This window comes from Mobula hypostoma, chromosome 23 (genome assembly GCF_963921235.1).
Source record: "Mobula hypostoma chromosome 23, sMobHyp1.1, whole genome shotgun sequence".
In the NCBI taxonomy this organism is placed as follows: Eukaryota; Metazoa; Chordata; class Chondrichthyes; order Myliobatiformes; family Myliobatidae; genus Mobula; species Mobula hypostoma.
In genome coordinates, this window is record NC_086119.1 from 60,725,427 (window position 1) to 60,744,952 (window position 19,526).

The 19,526-nt window shown below is 48.2% G+C and overlaps 1 protein-coding gene across 12 annotated transcripts in view; it reads left to right on the forward strand.

The window, feature by feature from the left end:
* The window catches only part of depdc5 (DEP domain containing 5, GATOR1 subcomplex subunit), a 250,444-nt gene that overhangs the window by 105,217 nt on the left and 125,701 nt on the right, over nt 1-19,526 (forward strand). For 10 of the 12 annotated variants that reach the window (XM_063031849.1, XM_063031837.1, XM_063031844.1 and 7 more), the window contains 3 exons: nt 855-1,058; nt 12,303-12,438; nt 13,905-14,002. In XM_063031849.1, the coding sequence (XP_062887919.1) occupies nt 855-1,058; nt 12,303-12,438; nt 13,905-14,002 (438 nt within the window). Of the gene's footprint in view, nt 1-854; nt 1,059-6,270; nt 6,328-12,302; nt 12,439-13,904; nt 14,003-19,526 lie in introns of those variants that run through there. The other 2 variants (XM_063031848.1, XM_063031843.1) reach the window with 2 other exon arrangements.

Here is a 19,526-nt window from a genome sequence, read left to right on the forward strand (position 1 = left end):
GGGGTATGGAGGACTATGGTCAAAGTACAGGTTGATGGGACTGGGCAAAATGATAGTTCAGCATGGACTAGATGGGTTGAAGGCTGTTTCTGTGTTGTAGTGTTGACTGAGATACAGTGAAAAATCTTTGTGTGCCCTGCAGACAGATTATGTCATCCGTAAGCACCTCAGGTTTATAAAAGAGCAGAATTGTGAATATTAGTGCAGTACATGATGTGCAAAGGCCAACAACAAGGTAGTTTGGGAAATTAACAGTTGATCTTGAAATTTGTCATTTTGCGGTAGCAGTACATTGCAATACATAAAAATTAATTTAAATTGCAAAACTAAGCAACTAGTTCAATAGCAGTATTGGTGGTTTCATTCACTTTGTTGCTCTTCTGGTCTTCAGTCTGGTTTGTATCCAAGATGGCAGTGCAGTCACTCCCACTCTCGGCTAGACCTTGTATCCTGTATATTAGATCATGTAATGAGAAGAAATCTGATGGCAGAGGAAAAAATAGCTGTTTCTGAATCATTGTGTGTTTTTGTGTCTTCAGGCTTCTGTACCTCCTCCCCAATGGTAGTAACATGAAGAGGGCATGTCCCAAATGGTGGAGGTCTTTAATGGCAGGGTACCACCTTATGAAGATGTCCTCAAGCTGGGGATGTTGTGCCTGTGATGGAATAGTTCATCTTTTGGTGTGTGACAGGTCTGTTTTGATAGCAGCAGGACAGGATAGTAGCTGTCCTTGAGTAGCACCTGTTGAATGGGTGTAGCTTTGGGGAGGGGCGAGTGGATTTCGAACAACAGTGTTCGGTTACATTGAATGTAGGAAACCTGACTGTTCTGTGGTTTCCGGCCTCTGTTGTAGATATCCTGGAGAGAATGGCTGACTCGCAGCAGCGGGATTCCAGTGCGCCGGGCCGCTTCCACGTGGGCAGTGCTGAGTCCATGCTGCATGTCAGGCCGGGCGGCTACACCCCACAACGGGCGCTCATCAATCCCTTTGCTCCCTCCCGCATGCCGATGAAGCTGACGTCTAATAGGAGGCGGTGGATGCACACATTCCCCACTGGTAGGTGAGCTTGGCTGGCAGCTGGTCACACGTGACAAGGCTCTGACTCCTAACTGTTCCCAGTGGCTCTCCCATCAGATGCCGAGAGTGGCAGAGACCAGTGTGTTTGTGACCAAAACAGCAGTTAGAATTCAGTATGTGGGACCAGCTGGAAGAGGTGATGCACAGAGACAGATACCCAGCTGGCCCTCTCTGTGGCCTGCATACAAGGTATCAGTGACTGGAACTCATCCCAGGTATGGATCATATAGTGAGGAGAATCAAAGTTGAGTTTATTGTCACATGCGCAATGAAAATCATCTCCAGCAGCATAACAGGCACATAGAATCTGATAACTATTACATGAAAAAGATAAATTAAAACTTAAATTATACATAACTTTTGCAAGAAAGAACATGGTTAGAACAAAACAAAATACATTTTAGTGCAAAGTGATCAGGGTGGTCATATATTGCTAAAGTGTAGTGCTTAACTCACCTGGCCAGTCTTGAGCATTGAACATAGAGCATGACAGCACAATACAGGCCCTTTAGCCCACAATGTGACACTGACCTTTTTTACCTATCCATAAGATCCTTCCATATGACCCTCCACTTTTCTGCTGTCCACGTGCCTATCTAAGAGCTACTTAAATGCCTGTAGTGTAATGGCCACAACCTGACGAGGTGTTCCATGCACTCACCACTCTGTGTAAAGAGCCTACCTCTGACTTCGTCCTTTACTTTCCTCCAATCACTTTAAAATCATACCTGCTTATATTGGCTATTTTCACCCTGGGAAGAAGTCTCTGGCTATGCACTCTATCTATGCCTCTTATCATCTTGTACACCTTTATCAAGTCGCCCCTCATCCTCCTTTGCTCCAAAGGGAGAAACCCTAGCTCGCTTAACAGTCTTTATAAGATGTGCTGTCTAGTACAGGCAACATTCAGATAAATTTCCGCTGCACACTCACTAAAGCTTCCACGTTCTCCTTTTAATGAGATGACCAAGACTAAGCTCACTTCTGTAAGTGTGGTCTAACCAGGGTTTTATAGAGCTGCAACATTAGCTCGCAGCTCTTGAACTCAATCCCCTGACTAATGAAGGCCAACACACCATATAACTTCTTAACTTGCATGGCAACTTTGAGGGATCTGTGGACGTGGACACTTCCAGGCATGTTCAGTTTTCCCTCTTTCTGCTCCCGTTTTCCATCCTATTCGAATCTTTATTGGCCACTGCCAGCTCAGATGGTCCTTTTCTCCTGTTTGTGTTGTAGAATGTGGTACAGTACATGAAGTCGGCTGTGCTGGCCAGGATGCCAATGTAAATTAATTTTCTGCTTGTTCAGATGCCTACCTAAATTCACCTACAGGAATTTGATGGGGTTGGGCAATGATTAGTGAGCAAAGCAAAGTTGTAAAACAAGTCAATTACTGGCGAGCCTGTATTCATGGGTATTGTAGATTGGATAAAAACAACTCCCATTCATACTCAGCAGACTACTGTAATTGTGTTACTGCAGGTACATGGAAAATCACATTAGTGGGGAAGAAGGGTGCTTGATGATCAGCATGATCCTGTTGGGCCAAAACGTCTGCTTCTGTGCTTCAGTCATTTTAGTAACGTGGCAGTACTTGGCCATGTGGCATGTTCAGAGTAAGGACCTCTGTTCAATCCTGACCTTGTGTGTGGTCCATGTGGAGTTTGCATGTTTTCCCTGTCGCCTCCGGTTTCCTGCCCCATCCCAAAGACTTGAGAGGTTATCTGTCTGCTGTAAATTACTCTTCAGTGAAGGTAAGTAATAAGAATCAAAGGGCAGTTAATGGGTATGTGACAGAGAAAGCAAGTCACATGGTTACACTGGTGTGCAGCAAGTTGGCCAGACAGCTGCCTTTTGCATTATAATAAATAAGAAAGACAAAAGAATAATTGGCTACATTAGAACATCAAAATAGTGAAATGTGTCATTTGCATTATTGAAGAACACAGTCCGAGGGAGCAGCCCGCAAGTGTCGCCATGAGTCTTTGAAACTGGATCACCTCGTGGTCATAGGGAGAATGTGCAAACTCCTTCCAGACAATGGCAGAATTGAACCTGGGATACTGGAATTGCAATGTGATGCATCATGCTGCCCTAAAATAAACATGCAGCGAATGGTCAATGACCAGCGCAGTATGAGGATGTGCTGGGTGCAGTCCACAAGTGTTTCTCTGCTTCCAACGCCAACAGAGCCTACCCGCAACTTACAATCCATATGTCTTTGTATGTATATGGAAGGAAATTGCAGTACCTGGAGGAAACCTACTCGAACTACCTATAGACAGCGGTGTGAATTGGCCCCTATCACTGGTGCTAATCCTACATTACAGTGCTCCCCTTCTGTTGGACATTTGGAGCAGCACACACAAAATGCTGGAGGGACTCAGCAGGTCAGGCAGCATCTATGGAGGGCAAAGCAGCGCTGATATTTCTGATTAATGATCTTTTATTAGAATGGAACAGATCTACCTGAACTGTAGATGCTGCCTGACCCATTGAATACTTCCAGCTTTTTCTGTTTTTACAAACTGAGGAAAAAATTCCAATTTCTACTGACTCATATAGCAAGATCTTTAATGTCCCTTGAAGCACAGACAGAAACACGATTTCCCATCTGCAAAATATTGTTAATCATTACCCCAATTAGCCCCCAGTGTTGTGTTGACACAGAATGTTAGGGTAATAAATGAAGAGCCTGTGCTGGAGTTTGAGTCCATTGAATGTCAGCAGTCCCAGAAGTCGAGTCAGCAGGTGCTGAGGAGACCAGCAATCCCTGTTGAGCTCTGGTCCGGAGACAGAGGCCTGTATGATTCGGACTCATCTATAGTGATGAAATGCTTTGAAGTTGGTCATGGCCAGAATCAACTCCTCCCTCAGCAAGGACCTGGACCTGGACCCAATTGCCACAATAGGTTTATGGCAGACACAATCTCAATGGCTATTCACGTGGCTTTAGATCACATGGACATTGCTAACACCTATGTCAGGATGCTGTTTGTTGACCATAGCTCAGCGTTTAACATATTCCCACAGTCCTGATTGATAAGCTACAGAACCCTGGTCTTTGTACCTGGTCTCTGCAACTGAATCCTTGACTTCCTCACCAGAGGGCCACAATCTTTGTGGATTGGTAATAATATCTCCTCCTTGCTGACGATCAACACTGGCGCACTTCAGGGGTGTGTGCTTAGCCCACTGCCCTGCTCTCTCTAAGCCTATGCCTGTGGCTAGGTATAGTTCAAATGCCATCTATAAATTTGCTGATGATACAACCATTGTTGGTAGAATCTCAGATGGAGACAAGAGGGCGTACAGGAGTGAGGTATATCAGTTGGGTGGTGGAGACGAGGGCGTACAGGAGTGAGATATATCAGTTGGGTGGTGGAGACGAGGGCGTACAGGAGTGAGATATATCAGTTGGGTGGTGGAGACGAGGGCGTACAGGAGTGAGATATATCAGTTGGGTGGTGAAGACAAGAGGGCGTACAGGAGTGAGATATATCAGTTGGGTGGTGGAGACGAGGGCGTACAGGAGTGAGATATATCAGTTGGGTGGTTGAGACGAGGGCGTACAGGAGTGAGATATATCAGTTGGGTGGTGGAGACGAGGGCGTACAGGAGTGAGATATATCAGTTGGGTGGTGGAGACGAGGGCGTACAGGAGTGAGATATATCAGTTGGGTGGTGAAGACGAGGGCGTACAGGAGTGAGATATATCAGTTGGGTGGTGGAGACGAGGGCGTACAGGAGTGAGATATATCAGTTGGGTGGTGAAGACAAGAGGGCGTACAGGAGTGAGATATATCAGTTGGGTGGTGGAGACGAGGGCGTACAGGAGTGAGATATATCAGTTGGGTGGTTGAGACGAGGGCGTACAGGAGTGAGATATATCAGTTGAGTGGTGGAGACGAGGGCGTACAGGAGTGAGATATATCAGTTGGGTGGTGGAGACGAGGGCGTACAGGAGTGAGATATATCAGTTGGGTGGTGAAGACAAGAGGGCGTACAGGAGTGAGATATATCAGTTGGGTGGTGGAGACGAGGGCGTACAGGAGTGAGATATATCAGTTGGGTGGTTGAGACGAGGGCGTACAGGAGTGAGATATATCAGTTGGGTGGTGGAGACGAGGGCGTACAGGAGTGAGATATATCAGTTGGGTGGTGGAGACGAGGGCGTACAGGAGTGAGATATATCAGTTGGGTGGTTGAGACGAGGGCGTACAGGAGTGAGATATATCAGTTGGGTGGTGGAGACGAGGGCGTACAGGAGTGAGATATATCAGTTGGGTGGTTGAGACGAGGGCGTACAGGAGTGAGATATATCAGGAGTGGTGGAGACGAGGGCGTACAGGAGTGAGATATATCAGTTGGGTGGTGGAGACGAGGGCGTACAGGAGTGAGATATATCAGGAGTGGTGGAGACGAGGGCGTACAGGAGTGAGATATATCAGTTGGGTGGTGGAGACGAGGGCGTACAGGAGTGAGATATATCAGTTGGGTGGTGGAGACGAGGGCGTACAGGAGTGAGATATATCAGTTGGGTGGTGGAGACGAGGGCGTACAGGAGTGAGATATATCAGTTGGGTGGTGGAGACGAGGGCGTACAGGAGTGAGATATATCAGGAGTGGTGGAGACGAGGGCGTACAGGAGTGAGATATATCAGTTGGGTGGTGGAGACGAGGGCGTACAGGAGTGAGATATATCAGTTGGGTGGTGGAGACAAGAGGACGTACAGGAGTGAGATATATCAGTTGGGTGGTGGAGACGAGGGCGTACAGGAGTGAGATATATCAGTTGGGTGGTGGAGATGAGGGCGTACAGGAGTGAGATATATCAGTTGGGTGGTGTCGCAGCAACAACCTTGCACTCAACATCAGTAAGACTGTGGTCTTCAGAAAGGGTAGGTCGAGCGAACATGAATCAATCCTCATAGAAGGATCAGAAGTGGAGAGAGTGAGCAATTTCAAGTTAATGGGTGTCAGGATCTCTGAGGGCTAACCTGGTTCCAACATATGGGTGCAGCTACAGTGGCAAGCAAAAGTTTGGGCACCCCTGGTCAAAATTTCTGTTACTGTGAATAGCTAAGCAAGTAAAAGATGACCTGATTTCTAAAAGGCATAAAGTTAAAGATGACACATTTCTTTAATATTCTGAGCAAGATTACATTTTTATTTCCATCTTTTACAGTTTCAAAATAACAAAAAAGGAAAAGGGCCCGAAGCAAAAGTTTGGGCACCCTGCATGGTCAGTACTTAGTAACACCCCCTTTGGCAAGTATCACTGCTTGTAAACGCTTTCTGTAGCCAGCTGAGTCTTTCAATTCTTGTTTGGGGGATTTTCACCCATTCTTCCTAGCAAAATGCTTCTGGTTCTGTGAGATTCTTGGGCCGTCTTGCATGCACTGCTCTTTTGAGATCTATCCACAGATTTTCGATGATGTTTAGGTCCGGGGACTGTGAGGGCCATGGCAAAACCTTCAGCTTGCGCCTCTTGAGGTAGTCCATTGTGGATTTTGAGGTGTGTTTAGGATCATTATCCTGTTGTAGAAGCCATCCTCTTTTCATCTTCAGCTTTTTTTTTAAACAGACGGTGTGATGTTTGCTTCCAGAATTTGCTGGTATTTAATTGAATTAATTCTTCCCTCCATCAGCGAAATGTTCCCCGTGCCACTGGGTGCAACACAAGCCCAAAGCATGATCAATCCACCCCCGTGCTTAGCAGTTGTAGAGGTGTTCATTTCATGAAATTCTGCACCCTTTTTTTTTTCTCCAAACATACTTTTGCTCATTGCGGCCAAAAAGTTCTATTTTAACTTCATCAGTCCACAGGACTTGTTTCCAAAATGCATCAGGCTTGTTTAGATGTTCTTTTGCAAAGTTCTGATGCTGAATTTTGTGGTGAGGACACAGGAAAAGTTTTCTTCTGATGACTCTTCCATGAAGGTCATATTTGTGCAGGTGTCACTGAACAGTAGAACAGTGCACCACCACTCAAGAGTCTGTTAAATCTTCCTGAAGGTCTTTTGCAGTCAAACAGAGGTTTTGATTTGCCTTTCTAGCAATCCTATGAGCAGTTTTCTTGGAAAGTTTTCTTGGTCTTCCAGACCTCATCTTGACCTCCACAGATCCTGTTAATTGCCATTTCTTACATTACGAACTGAGGAAACGGCTACCTGAAAACGCTTTGCTATCTTCTTATAGCCTTTTCCTGCTTTGTGGGCATCATTTATTTTAATTTTCAGAGTGCTAGGCAGCTGCTTAGAGGAGCCCATGGTTGCTGATTGTTGGGACGAGGTTTAAGGAGTCAGGGTATTTATAAAGCTTTGAAATTTGCATCACTTGGCCTTTCCTAACGATGACTGTGAACAAGCCATTGCCCTAACAAGCTAATTAAGGTCTGAGACCTTGGTAAAAGTTATCTGAGAGCTCAAATCTCTTGGGGTACCCAAACTTATGCATGGTGCTCCTTTCCTTTTTTCACTCTAAAATTGTACAAAACAAAAATAATACACTAATCTTGCTTAAAATGTTGAAAAGAATGTTTCATCTTTAACTTTATGACTTTTGGAGATCAGTTCATCTTCTACTCACTTAACTATTCACAGTAACAGAAATTTTGACCGGGGTGCCCAAATATTTGCATGCCACTGTATAAAGAAGGCAAGACAGAAGCTCATTAGGAGTCTGAGAAAATTTGGTTAGTCACCCAAAGACACTTAAACTTCTTGAGATGTACTGCAGAGAGCATTCTGACAGGCTGCATTCGCTGTCTGGTATGGGGGAGCGGGTGGTGGTGGTGACTACTGCACAGGATTGAAAGCAGCTGCAGAAAGTTGTAAAATTAGTCAGCTCCATCTTGGGTACTAGCCTCCAAGGCATCTTCAAGGAGTGGTGCCTCAGAAAAGTCAGTGTTCATTATTCATGTCAAGTCAAGTCAAGTTTATTGTCATTTCAACCATAAGCTGCTCGTACAGTACACGGTAAAAACAAAAGAACGTTCCTCCAGGATCCTGGTGCTACATGAAACAACACAAAACTACGCTAGACTAAGGATCCCCAGCACCCAGGGCATGCCCTCTTCTCATTGTTACCGTCAGGAAAGGAGGTACTGAAGCCTGAAGGCACACACTCAGCGATTCAGGAACAGTGTCTTCCCCTCTGCTGTCCGATTCCTAAATGGACATTTAACTCATGGACACTACCTCACTTTTATTATTTCTGTTTTTGCACTATTTTAAACTTAACTAATTAATGTGCATAAATATACTTTAATTGATCTACTTATTTTTTTCTATATTATTGTGTATTTTATGTACTGCTGCCGCGAAATTAACAAATTTCACAACATATGCCAGTGATATTACACCTGATTCTGAGTCGTGAAGTCTGTTGATCTGCACCCCCTCTGGTCGCTGGGGTTTAAGCTCCCTGTAGATCTGGAAGTTGAAGCCTGAAAGTCAAACTCGTGATTAGTGAATCTAGATGCTGGTCTAGAATCTAGAGGGCAAAGTTGAAGGTCATGGTCCAGAGCCAGTGAGTCTGGAAGGTCAAAGACTGAAGGTAGAGCCCCAAAGGAATCATGCAGACCTGGGTCACAAGGGTTGGAGATCCTTGCGGCTCTGGAAGTTGAAGTCCAAAAAGTAACCAGTGATTAATGAGTCCTGGGATCTAGGCCCAAAGGTTGCCGAATCCTAGAACAAGGTCTGAAGTTAGAGGCCCAATGTCTGAGAGTCTGGGGCCAAAAACAAGCCTGGAGATGGCCTATTCTGAGGCTGGAGGTCTGTCTGTGTTGGTGAGTGGATGGTAAAAGGCCTTGTTATGCTGATGTTGTCGCTCATTGTTTTGTTCTGCTGAATCTTGTGTGCATGCTTTTTTGGTGCTGCACGTGTGGGCTGTCCCCAGCAGATCCTTAGGTGTGTTGGTTGTTAATGCAAATGGTGCATTTTACTTTATGTCTCAATGCACGTGTGATAAATAATTCTGGGAATCTGATAAATCTGACATTCAGTGGTATCTGTGGAAAGAGAAACTGAGTAAAGACTTCAAGTTGAAGACCTTTCATCAAAGATCAGGGTTTAATCTCCTGCTGAAACTCCTCATGCCCATCCCAAGAGAGAAAACACACAAAATGCTGGAGGAACTCAGCAACTCAGGCAGCATCTATGGAAAGAGGAGGGTCCACTCGAAACAGTGACTATTTATTCCCTTCCAAACTCTCTTGCTGAGTTTCTCCAGCATTTTGTGTGTGTTGCTCAAGATGCTCAACATCTGCAAAATCTCCTGACCAGATTAAATATGTTAGTTCAGGTCACGGAGAAGCTGGGAGAGCATGATGGATGGTTAAAGTGCCTTGATTATTCCACTCCCCTCACTCACCGGCTTACCACCCTCTGAGCCTCATTCCATCCATTGCTCTGATCATGGTTCTAATGAAGAATCTTTGATGCGAAACAGTAACTGTTTCTCCCTCAATCTCTCTCTGGCTATCCATCTCATAGGATGATGATGGTTCCTTTCAGTCAGTTAATGGGGCGGGATACCCCACTCCTCAGAAAGGAACAGCGTGTACGTGAATGGATTTTAGGTGAGTAGGGGGTTGTACAGGTCCAGGCCCACCCTCTCGACATCCCCTCCCAGATCCAGCACCATGGTGGGGTCCAAGACGACTGGGAAAAGTTCTTTTGCAGTGAATGGCCAGACCAAGCTTCGTTGCAAGGGATGCCCTTTCCGAGCTTCAAGGCACGTGTTGCTAGATGGCCATTGACCCTACGCGAGGGTTCATCCACCCTTTGACAGGTCTTGTTTTTTGTCCTGCAGGGTGTCTCGCCACCCTCCTCACCAGGAAAGCCTGGTGGGGGAGCTGGTTTAGTCGCCGACCACCCGACCATGCAACAGGTAGTAGTGGGTTACATGGTACCAGTAACACTCAGACGAGTGACCTGACATTCTCCCTCAATAGATGCTGCCTGATCTACTGAGTTTTTCCAGCATGTTCTGTTTTTAATTGTTGGAGACTCAACCTTCAGACTGTGAGGCAAGGGATCTTAGTATCACACCACGCCACCCTTGTAAATTAAAAGCTGCATCTTTCTGTGTGTGTATGATTTCCTTTCAATGATCAAGGATCCAGGATTAACTTTATTCACCATACATGTTCAGTATTAGGAATTTGCTGCTGTATGTTCGTCAGAAGACGACATACAACAAAAAAGTGACAATATTCAATAATTATAAAGAGTTACATAAAAATAATGTTAGAGATTAAAGTACGGATATGGAATAAAACGTGCATAAATACACAAATACCAACATGTATTTACAATGTAAACTGCATTAATAAATGTGGTAAGGTGTTTAGAGTGCAGTGACAGAGGTAATAGATGGAGGGGGTAAGGGTGGGCAAACCACAATGATTGATTGGATTAACTGCCTGGAGAAGAAAGTTTTTGTTTTAATAGTCCTATAACGTACTCCAGAAGGGAGCTTTTGGAAAAGGCAATTTGCAGGGTGGGTGGTGTCCACAATGACTTTTCCTGCCCACTTCCTTGTTCTGGACACATACAAGTCCTATAGTGATGGTGGGCTGCAGCCAATTGTAAACACAAAATACTCTGCAGTTGCTGGGGTCAAAGCAACACTCACAACACGCTGGAGGAACTCAGTAGGTCGGGCAGTATCTGTGGAAATGATCAGTGAACATTTCGGGCTGGAACCCTTCATCAGGACTGAAGAGGGAAGGGGCAGAGACCCTAAAGGAAGGTGGGGGGAGGGTGGGGAGGAGAAGGCTTGTAGGTTCCAGGTGAAAAACCAGTAAGGGGAAAGATAAAGGGGTGGGGGAAGGGAGGCAGGGAGGTGACAGGCAGGAAAGGAAAAGGCAGGCAGGACGGTATATGAGGTGTTGCTCCTCCAACCTGAGTTTAGCCTCATCATGGCAGTAGAGGAGGCCATGTATGGACATATCCGAATGGGAATGTGAAGCAGAGCTGAAGGAGATCCTGTCTGTTGTAGCGGACGGAGCGGAGCTGCTCGACGAAGCGGTCCCCCAATCTGCGTCGGGTTTCACCGATGCCACCACCAAGCACATCTTTGCCTCTCCACCCTTCTTCACTTTCCGCAGGGATCGGTTCCTCCGCGATCCACACGTCCCTCCCCACGGATCTCCCACCCGGCACTTATCCCTGTAAGCGTAAGTGCTACACCTGTCCCTACACCTCCTCTCTTGCCACCATTCAGGGCCCCAAACAGTCCTTCCAGGTGAGGCAACACTTCACTTGTGAGTCTGTTGGGGTCATCTATTGCATCCGCTGCTCCCGGTGCGGCCTCCTCTACATCGGTGAAACCTGACGCAGATTGAGGGACTGCTTCATCGAGCACCTCCGCTCCGTCCGCCACAACAGACAGGATCTCCCAGTTGCCACCCACTTCAACTCTGCTTCACATTCCCATTCGGATATGTCCATACATGGCCCTCCTCTACTGCCATGATGAGGCTAAACTCAGGTTGGAGGAGCAACACCTCATATACAGTCAAGGTAGTCTCCAGCCCCTTGGTATGAACATAGAATTCTCCAACTTCTGGTAATTCCCTTCCCCTATCCCTATTTCACTCTGCCTCCTCCCCCAGCTGCCTATCACCTCCCTCATGGTTCCACCTCTTTCTACTACCTATTATGTTTTCTCCTTTCTTCACCTTTCCTGCCTATCACCTCCCTGCTTCCCTTCCCCCACCCCTTTATCTTTCCCCTTACTGGTTTTTCACCTGGAACCTACCAGCCTTCTCCTTCCCACCCTCCCCCCACCTTCTTTATAGGGCCTCTGCCCCCTCCCTCTTCAGTCCTGATGAAGAGTTCCAGTCCGAAATGTTGACTGATCATTTCCACAGATACTGCCTGACCTGCTGAGTTCCTCCAACATGTTGTGAGGCTGCAGCCAATGACCTTTTCTGCTGACCTGCCAGTGTGCTGTAGTTTTCATATATTGTGAGGGGCTGCTGCACCAAACCAGACGTTAGTGACTGATGTGAGGATACCCTCTGTGGTGGCAGTGTAGAATTGCACCAGGATGTTCAGGGGAAGATGGAATTTTACAAATTGCCTCTGCCAAATTATGTCCTCTGCCAAAGCTTTTTGTTAATTGTGGAGAAATGGCTTTCCCACAAGAGGTTGGCCAGGCCACAGTGGAACTGAGTGTGATTGCAGTCCCCTGATTTTTCCTTTGCAGGTCCTTCGGGGGAAGCCATACAGATCCACCACCAGACCCAGCAGCACATGGCAGAGCTTCAGGGTAGTGGTGCCCATGATGCCACACACACCTCGGCGGAGCTGCTGGAGCTGGCCTACCATGAAGCCATGGGCAGGTGGGTACCTGAGGCCACAGGCACACCGTAGGGTCCCAACCTGCTGATGTATTAGTTACACCACAAGATCCTAGTGTGCAGGCATCACAATCCTTTCCTGCCCTCTGACTTGAATGTCAGCAATCAGCCAGGACCCTTAACAGGGTGGTACCCTGCTGGCTCTGCACAAGAGCCAGGGCTGTGGCAAAAACAGTCACAACATGACTCTGGATCTCCTGTCGATTCTGTTCTCCCCCACTTTCATCCTCTTAAGCTACAGTCTTCCAATCTCTCTCTGCCTGTCTGTTCAATTTGCCTGTCTGTTCAATCTCTGCCTGTCTCTGTATTCTGTCTATATTCTTCTAATCTCTCTCTGTATTCAATGACAATGTCATTTATAACTGTTACATCACTTCTTCTCCCCACTCCCTCAGCCCATCTTGCCTACCTCCACCTCCTTTCCCTGCTGTATTCCGCCTCAACTGCCTACCCCACAAGTCTTCATATGCTTGTAGTTTTCAGCATTCAATATTTTTCCCTTCCTCGTAACCGCCGACAGCTGAGAGAAAGCCTCCCCACTCTCCCCTCCTCCACCGATCCTCTCTCCCCCCCCTTACCACCGGCCCTCTCTTCCCCCCTTCCTACACACCACCGTCCATTTCTCCCCCCCTCCCACCCCCCACCAGCGCTCTCTTACCCACACCTTCCCACCCCCATCAGCATTCTCTTACAGCCCCCCACCCCCACCGGCCCTCTCGTCAACACCCCCCTCCACCCCACCAGCACTTTCTTACCCCCCCGCCCCCACCCCACACCCCCACCGGCGCTCTCTTAACCTACTGACCTGTACATCTTTAGACTTTGGGAGGAATCTGGAGCACCAGGGGGGAAACCCATGCAGTCAAGGGGGAGAGTGTACAACTGGTGGTGGGAATTGAACTCGGGTATTGTGTGACACTAATCACTGTATCTTTGTGCTGCTTTGTGAGCATTCCAAGCCCAGTGTGGACATTGGTAAGTATTTTCTCAGTCTGGTCACTGGTCACTCCACTCTCCCATGCACTCTGGCATCCTACAGCATGGAAGCAGGGCCTCTGGCCCAGTTCATCCAAGCTGACTGTATTGCCCAACAAGCTAGTTCAATAGTCCCCTGAACTTCTCCTGTCCATATTGTTACTAAGATGGATTTTAAATATTGTAGCTGTGCCCATCCCAACCACCATTTCTGGCAGCTTATTCCAAAGTGCACCACATGAAGAAGGTGCCCCAGACATCCCTTTCCAATCCTTCACCTCAGATCTGAAACCTCTGCCCTTTTTGTACTTAGCATCCCCCGGGGAAAATGTGCACATGCTTTCACCGTGCCTGTACCCCTCATTGTCAGCTCACCCATCAGCTCCTCCATTGCAGGAAGTGTGTTAGAGGATACGATGGCTGAGCATCCCACCTGCTTATCCTGATGTGATTCTACTTCCTATTGCTTCCAGGCGGAGCACGGTCCGGCAGGCAGCCGATAACTTGTCTTTCCTCGGTGGTCCAGGAGCAGATGAGTTTGCCAGTAGCCCAGCCAGCAGTCACAGTGCAGGTGAGGGCTCACTCTCCTGTCACTCTGCTTGTTCAACAAGCTCTTTTTTTATTTCATCATCAGTCAATATTGTGATGTTCAACTCTGACTACAAATATGACTAGTTGTCTATTACAACGAGCCTCGCAGTGCCTATTATACATGCCAGAGCAGAGTGCATCACACAGTGGTACATGGGTCGGAACAGTGTGCGTTAACACTGTGGTGCACAGGTCGGATCTGTGTGCGTTAATATTGTGGTACACGGGTCGGATCTGCATGCATTAACACTGTGGTACACGGGTCAGAACAGTGTGTATTAACACTGGTACGCAGGTCAGAACAGTGTGTGTTAACACTGGTACACGGGTCAGACCTGTGTTTATTTACACTATGGTACATGGGTTGGATCAGCTTATGTTAACACTGTGGTGCACAGGTCGGAACAGTGTTCGTTAACACTGTGGTACACGGGTCAGAACCGTGTTTGTTAACACTCTGGTACAGGGGTCAGAACAGTGTTCGGTAACACTCTGGTACAGGGGTCAGAACCGTGTTCGTTAACACTGTGGTACATGGGTCAGAACCGTGTTCGTTAACACTCTGGTACACGGGTCAGAACAGTGTTCGGTAACACTGTGGTACAGGGGTCAGAACAGTGTTCGGTAACACTCTGGTACAGGGGTCAGAACCGTGTTCGTTAACACTGTGGTACATGGGTCAGAACAGTGTTCGTTAACACTGTGGTACACGGGTCAGAACCGTGTTTGTTAACACTCTGGTACACGGGTCAGAACAGTGTTCGTTAATACTCTGGTACACGGGCCAGAACCGTGTTCGTTAACACTGCAGTACACGGGCCAGAACCGTGTTCGTTAACACTGCGGTACACGAGCCAGAACCGTGTTCATTAACACTGCGGTACACGGGTCAGAACAGTGTTCGGTAACACTGTGGTACAGGGGTCAGAACAGTGTTCGTTAACACTCTGGTACATGGATCAGAACAGTGTTCGTCAACACTGTGGTACGTGGGCCAGAACAGTGTGTGTCAACACTGGGGTACAGGGGCCGGAACAGTGTTCGTCAACACTGTGGTACAGGGGCTGGAACAGTGTTCGTCAACACTGGGGTACAGGGGCCGGAACAGTGTTCGTCAACACTGTGGTACAGGGGCTGGAACAGTGTGTGTCAACACTGGGGTACAGGGGCTGGAACAGTGTTCGTCAACACTGTGGTACAGGGGCCGGAACAGTGTGTGTCAACACTGCGGTACAGGGGCCAGAACAGTGTGTGTCAACACTGTGGTACAGGGGCCAGAACAGTGTGTGTCAACACTGTGGTACAGGGGCCGGAACAGTGTTCGGTAACACTGTGGTACATGGGCCAGAACAGTGTGTGTCAACACTGGGGTACGTGGGCCAGAACAGTGTGTGTCAACACTGGGGTACAGGGGCTGGAACAGTGTGTGTCAACACTGTGGTACAGGGGCCGGAACAGTGTGTGTCAACACTGTGGTACAGGGGCCGGAACAGTGTGTGTCAACACTGTGGTACAGGGGCCGGAACAGTGTGTGTCAACACTGCAGTACGCGGGTTGGAACAGTGTTCGTTAACACTCTGGTACATGAATCAGAACACTGTTCGTCAACACTGTGGTACATGGGACAGAACCGTGTTCATTAACACTCTGGTACACGGGTCAGAACCGTGTTCGTTAACACTCTGGTACACGGGTCGTAACCGTGTTCGTTAACACTGTGGTACAGGGGTCAAAACCGTGTTCGTTAACACTCGGGTACACGGGTCGGAAACGTGTTCGTTAACGCTCTGGTACACAGGTCGGAACTGTGTTCGTTAACACTGCATTACACGGGCCGGAACAGTGTTCGTCAACACTGCAGTACAGGGGTCGGAACAGTGTTCGTTAACCCTCTGGTACAGGAGTCAGAACAGTGTTCGTTAACACTGCGGTACACGGGTCACAACCTTGTTCGTTAACACTGTAGTACACGGGTCAGAACCGTGTTCGTTAACACTCTGGTACAGGGGTCAGAACAGTGTTTGTTAACATTCTGGTACATGGGTTAGAACAGTGTCTGTTAACACTGCGGTACAGGGGCCGGAATAGTGTTCGTCAACAGTGCGGTACAGGGGCCGGAACAGTGTGTGTCAACACTGTGGTGCAGGGGCCGGAACAGTGTGTGTCAACACTGCGGTACAGGGGCTGGAACAGTGTGTGTCAACACTGCGGTACGGGGGTCAGAACCGTGTTCGTTAACACTCTGGTACACGGGTCGGAACTGTGTTCGTTAACACTCTGGTACACGGATCAGAACAGTGCTCGTCAACACTGTGGTACGTGGGCCAGTACAGTGTGTGTCAACACTGGGGTACAGGGGCTGGAACAGTGTTTGTCAACACTGCGGTACAGGGGCCAGAACAGTGTGTGTCAACATTGTGTTACACGGGTGGGAACAGTGTGCGTTACACTCTGGTACATGGGTCAGAACCGTGTTCGTTAACACTCTGGTACATGGGTCAGAACCGTGTTCGTTAACACTCTGGTACATGGATCAGAACAGTGTTCGTTAACACTCTGGTACACAGGTCACAACCGTGTTCGTTAACACTGCGGTATAGGGGTCAGAACAGTGTTCGTTAACATTCTGGCACACGGGTCAGAACAGTGTTCATTAACACTCTGGTACAGGGGTTAGAACAGTGTCCGTTAACATTCTGGTACACGGGTTAGACCAGTGTTCGTCAACACTGCGGTACAGGAGCCGGAACAGTGTGCGTCAACACTGCGGTACGGGGGTCAGAACCGTGTTCGTTAACACTCTGGTACACGGTTCAGAACCGTGTTCGTTAACACTCTGGTACGTGGGCCAGAACAGTGTGTGTCAACACTCTGGTACACAGGTCAGAACCGTGTTCGTCAACACTCTGGTAGACGGGCCAGAACACTGTTCGTTAACAGTCAGGTACACGGGTCAGAACCGTGTTCGTTAACAGTCAGGTACACGGGTCAGAACCATGTTCATTAACGTTCTGGTACACGGGTCAGAACCGTGTTCGTTAACGCTGTGGTACATCGGTCAGAACCGTGTTCGTTAACACTCTGGTACACGGGTCGGATCCATGTTCGTTAACACTGCAGTACACGGGCCGGAACAGTGTTCGTCAACACTGTGGTACACAGGTCAGAACCGTGTTCGTCAACACTCTGGTACACGGGTCAGAACCGTGTTCGTTAACATTCTGGTACACAGGTCAGAACCGTGTTCTTTAACACTCAGGTACACGGGTCAGAACCGTGTTCGTTAACACTGTGGTACATCGGTCAGAACCGTGTTCGTTAACACTCTGCTACACAGGTCGGAACTGTGTTCATTAACACTGCGGTACAGGGGTCAGAACCGTGTTAGTTAACACTCTGGTACACGGGTCGGAACCGTGTTCGTTAACTCTCTGGTACACAGGTCGGAACTGTGTTCGTTAACATTGCGTTACACAGGCCGGAACAGTGTTCGTCAACACAGCGGTACAGGGGTCGGAACAGTGTGTGTCAACACTGGGGTACAGGGGCCGGAACAGTGTTTGTCAACACTGCGGTATGCGGGTTGGAACAGTGTGCGTCAACATTGAGGTACACGGGTCGGAACAGTGTGCGTTACACTCTGCTACATGAATCAGAACACTGTTTGTCAACACTCTGGTACACAGGTCAGAACCGTGTTCGTCAACACTCTGGTACACGGGTCAGAACCGTGTTCGTTAACACTGTGGTACACGGGCCAGAACACTGTTCGTTAACAGTCAGGTACACGAATCAGAACCGTGTTCATTAACACTGTGGTACACGGGTCGGAACTGTGTTCGTTAACACTGAGGTACAGGGGTCAGAACTGTGTTCGTTAACACTCTGGTACACGGGTCGGATCCATGTACGTTAACACTGCAGTACACGGGCCGGAACAGTGTTCGTCAACACTGTGGTACACAGGTCAGAACCGTGTTCGTCAACACTGTGGTACACTGGTCAGAACCGTGTTCGTCAACACTGTGGTACACTGGTCAGAACCGTGTTCTTTAACATTCTGGTACACAGGTCAGAACCGTGTTCTTTAACACTCAGGTACACAGGTCAGAACCGTGTTCGTTAACACTGTGGTACATCAGTCAGAACCGTGTTCGTTAACACTCTGGTACACGGGTCGGATCCATGTTCGTTAACACTGCTGTACACGGGCCGGAACAGTGTTCGTCAACACTCTGGTACACGGGTCAGAACCGTGTTCGTTAACACTCTGGTACACGCGCCAGAACACTGTTCGTTAACACTCTGTTACATGGGTCAGAACTGTGTTCGTTAACACTGCGGTACAGGGGTCAGAACCGTGTTCGTTAACATTCTGCTACATAGGTCGGAACCGTGTTCGTTAACACTGCGGTACAGGGGTCAGAACCGTGTTAGTTAACACTCTGGTACACGGGTCGGAACCGTGTTCGTTAACACTCTGGTACACAGGTCGGAACTGTGTTCGTTAACATTGCGTTACACAGGCCGGAACAGTGTTCGTCAACACAGCGGTACAGGGGTCGGAACAGTGTGTGTCAACACTGGGGTGCAGGGGCCGGAACAGTGTTTGTCAACACTGCGGTATGCGGGTTGGAACAGTGTGCGTCAACATTGAGGTACACGGGTCGGAACAGTGTGCGTTACACTCTGGTACATGAATCAGAACACTGTTCGTCAACACTGTGGTACACAGGTCAGAAACGTGTTCGTTAACACTCTGGTACACGGGTCAGAACAGTGTTCGTTAACATTCTGGTACACGGGTCAGAACCGTGTTCGTTAACACTGTGGTACACGGGCCAGAACACTGTTCGTTAACAGTCAGGTACACGAATCAGAACCGTGTTCGTTAACACTGTGGTACACGGGTCAGAACTGTGTTCGTTAACACTGAGGTACAGGGGACAGAACCGTGTTCGTTAACTCTGCGGTACGGGGGCCGGAACAGTGTTCGTCAACACTGCGGTACAGTGGCCGGAACAGTGTGTGTCAACACTGCGGTACGGAGGTCAGAACCTTGTTCGTTAACACTCTGGTGCATGGGTCAGAACCGTGTTCGTTAACACTCTGGTACACGGATCAGAACAGGGTTCGTCAACACTGTGGTACGTGGGCCAGAACAGTGTGTGTCAACACTGGGGTGCAGGGGCTGGTACAGTGTGTGTCAACACTGCGGTACACGGGTCGGAACAGTGTGCGTTAACACTCTGGTACACGGGTCAGAACACTGTTCGTCAACACCGTGGTACACGGGTCAGAAACGTGTTCGTTAACACTCTGGTACACAGGTCAGAACAGTGTTCGTGAACACTGTGGTACACAGGTCAGAACCGTGTTCGTCAACACTCTGGTACACGGGTCGGAACTGAGTTTGTTAACACTGCGGTACACGGGCCGGAACAGTGTTCATCAACACTGTGGTACAGTGGTCAGAACCGTGTTCGTTAACACTCTGGTACACG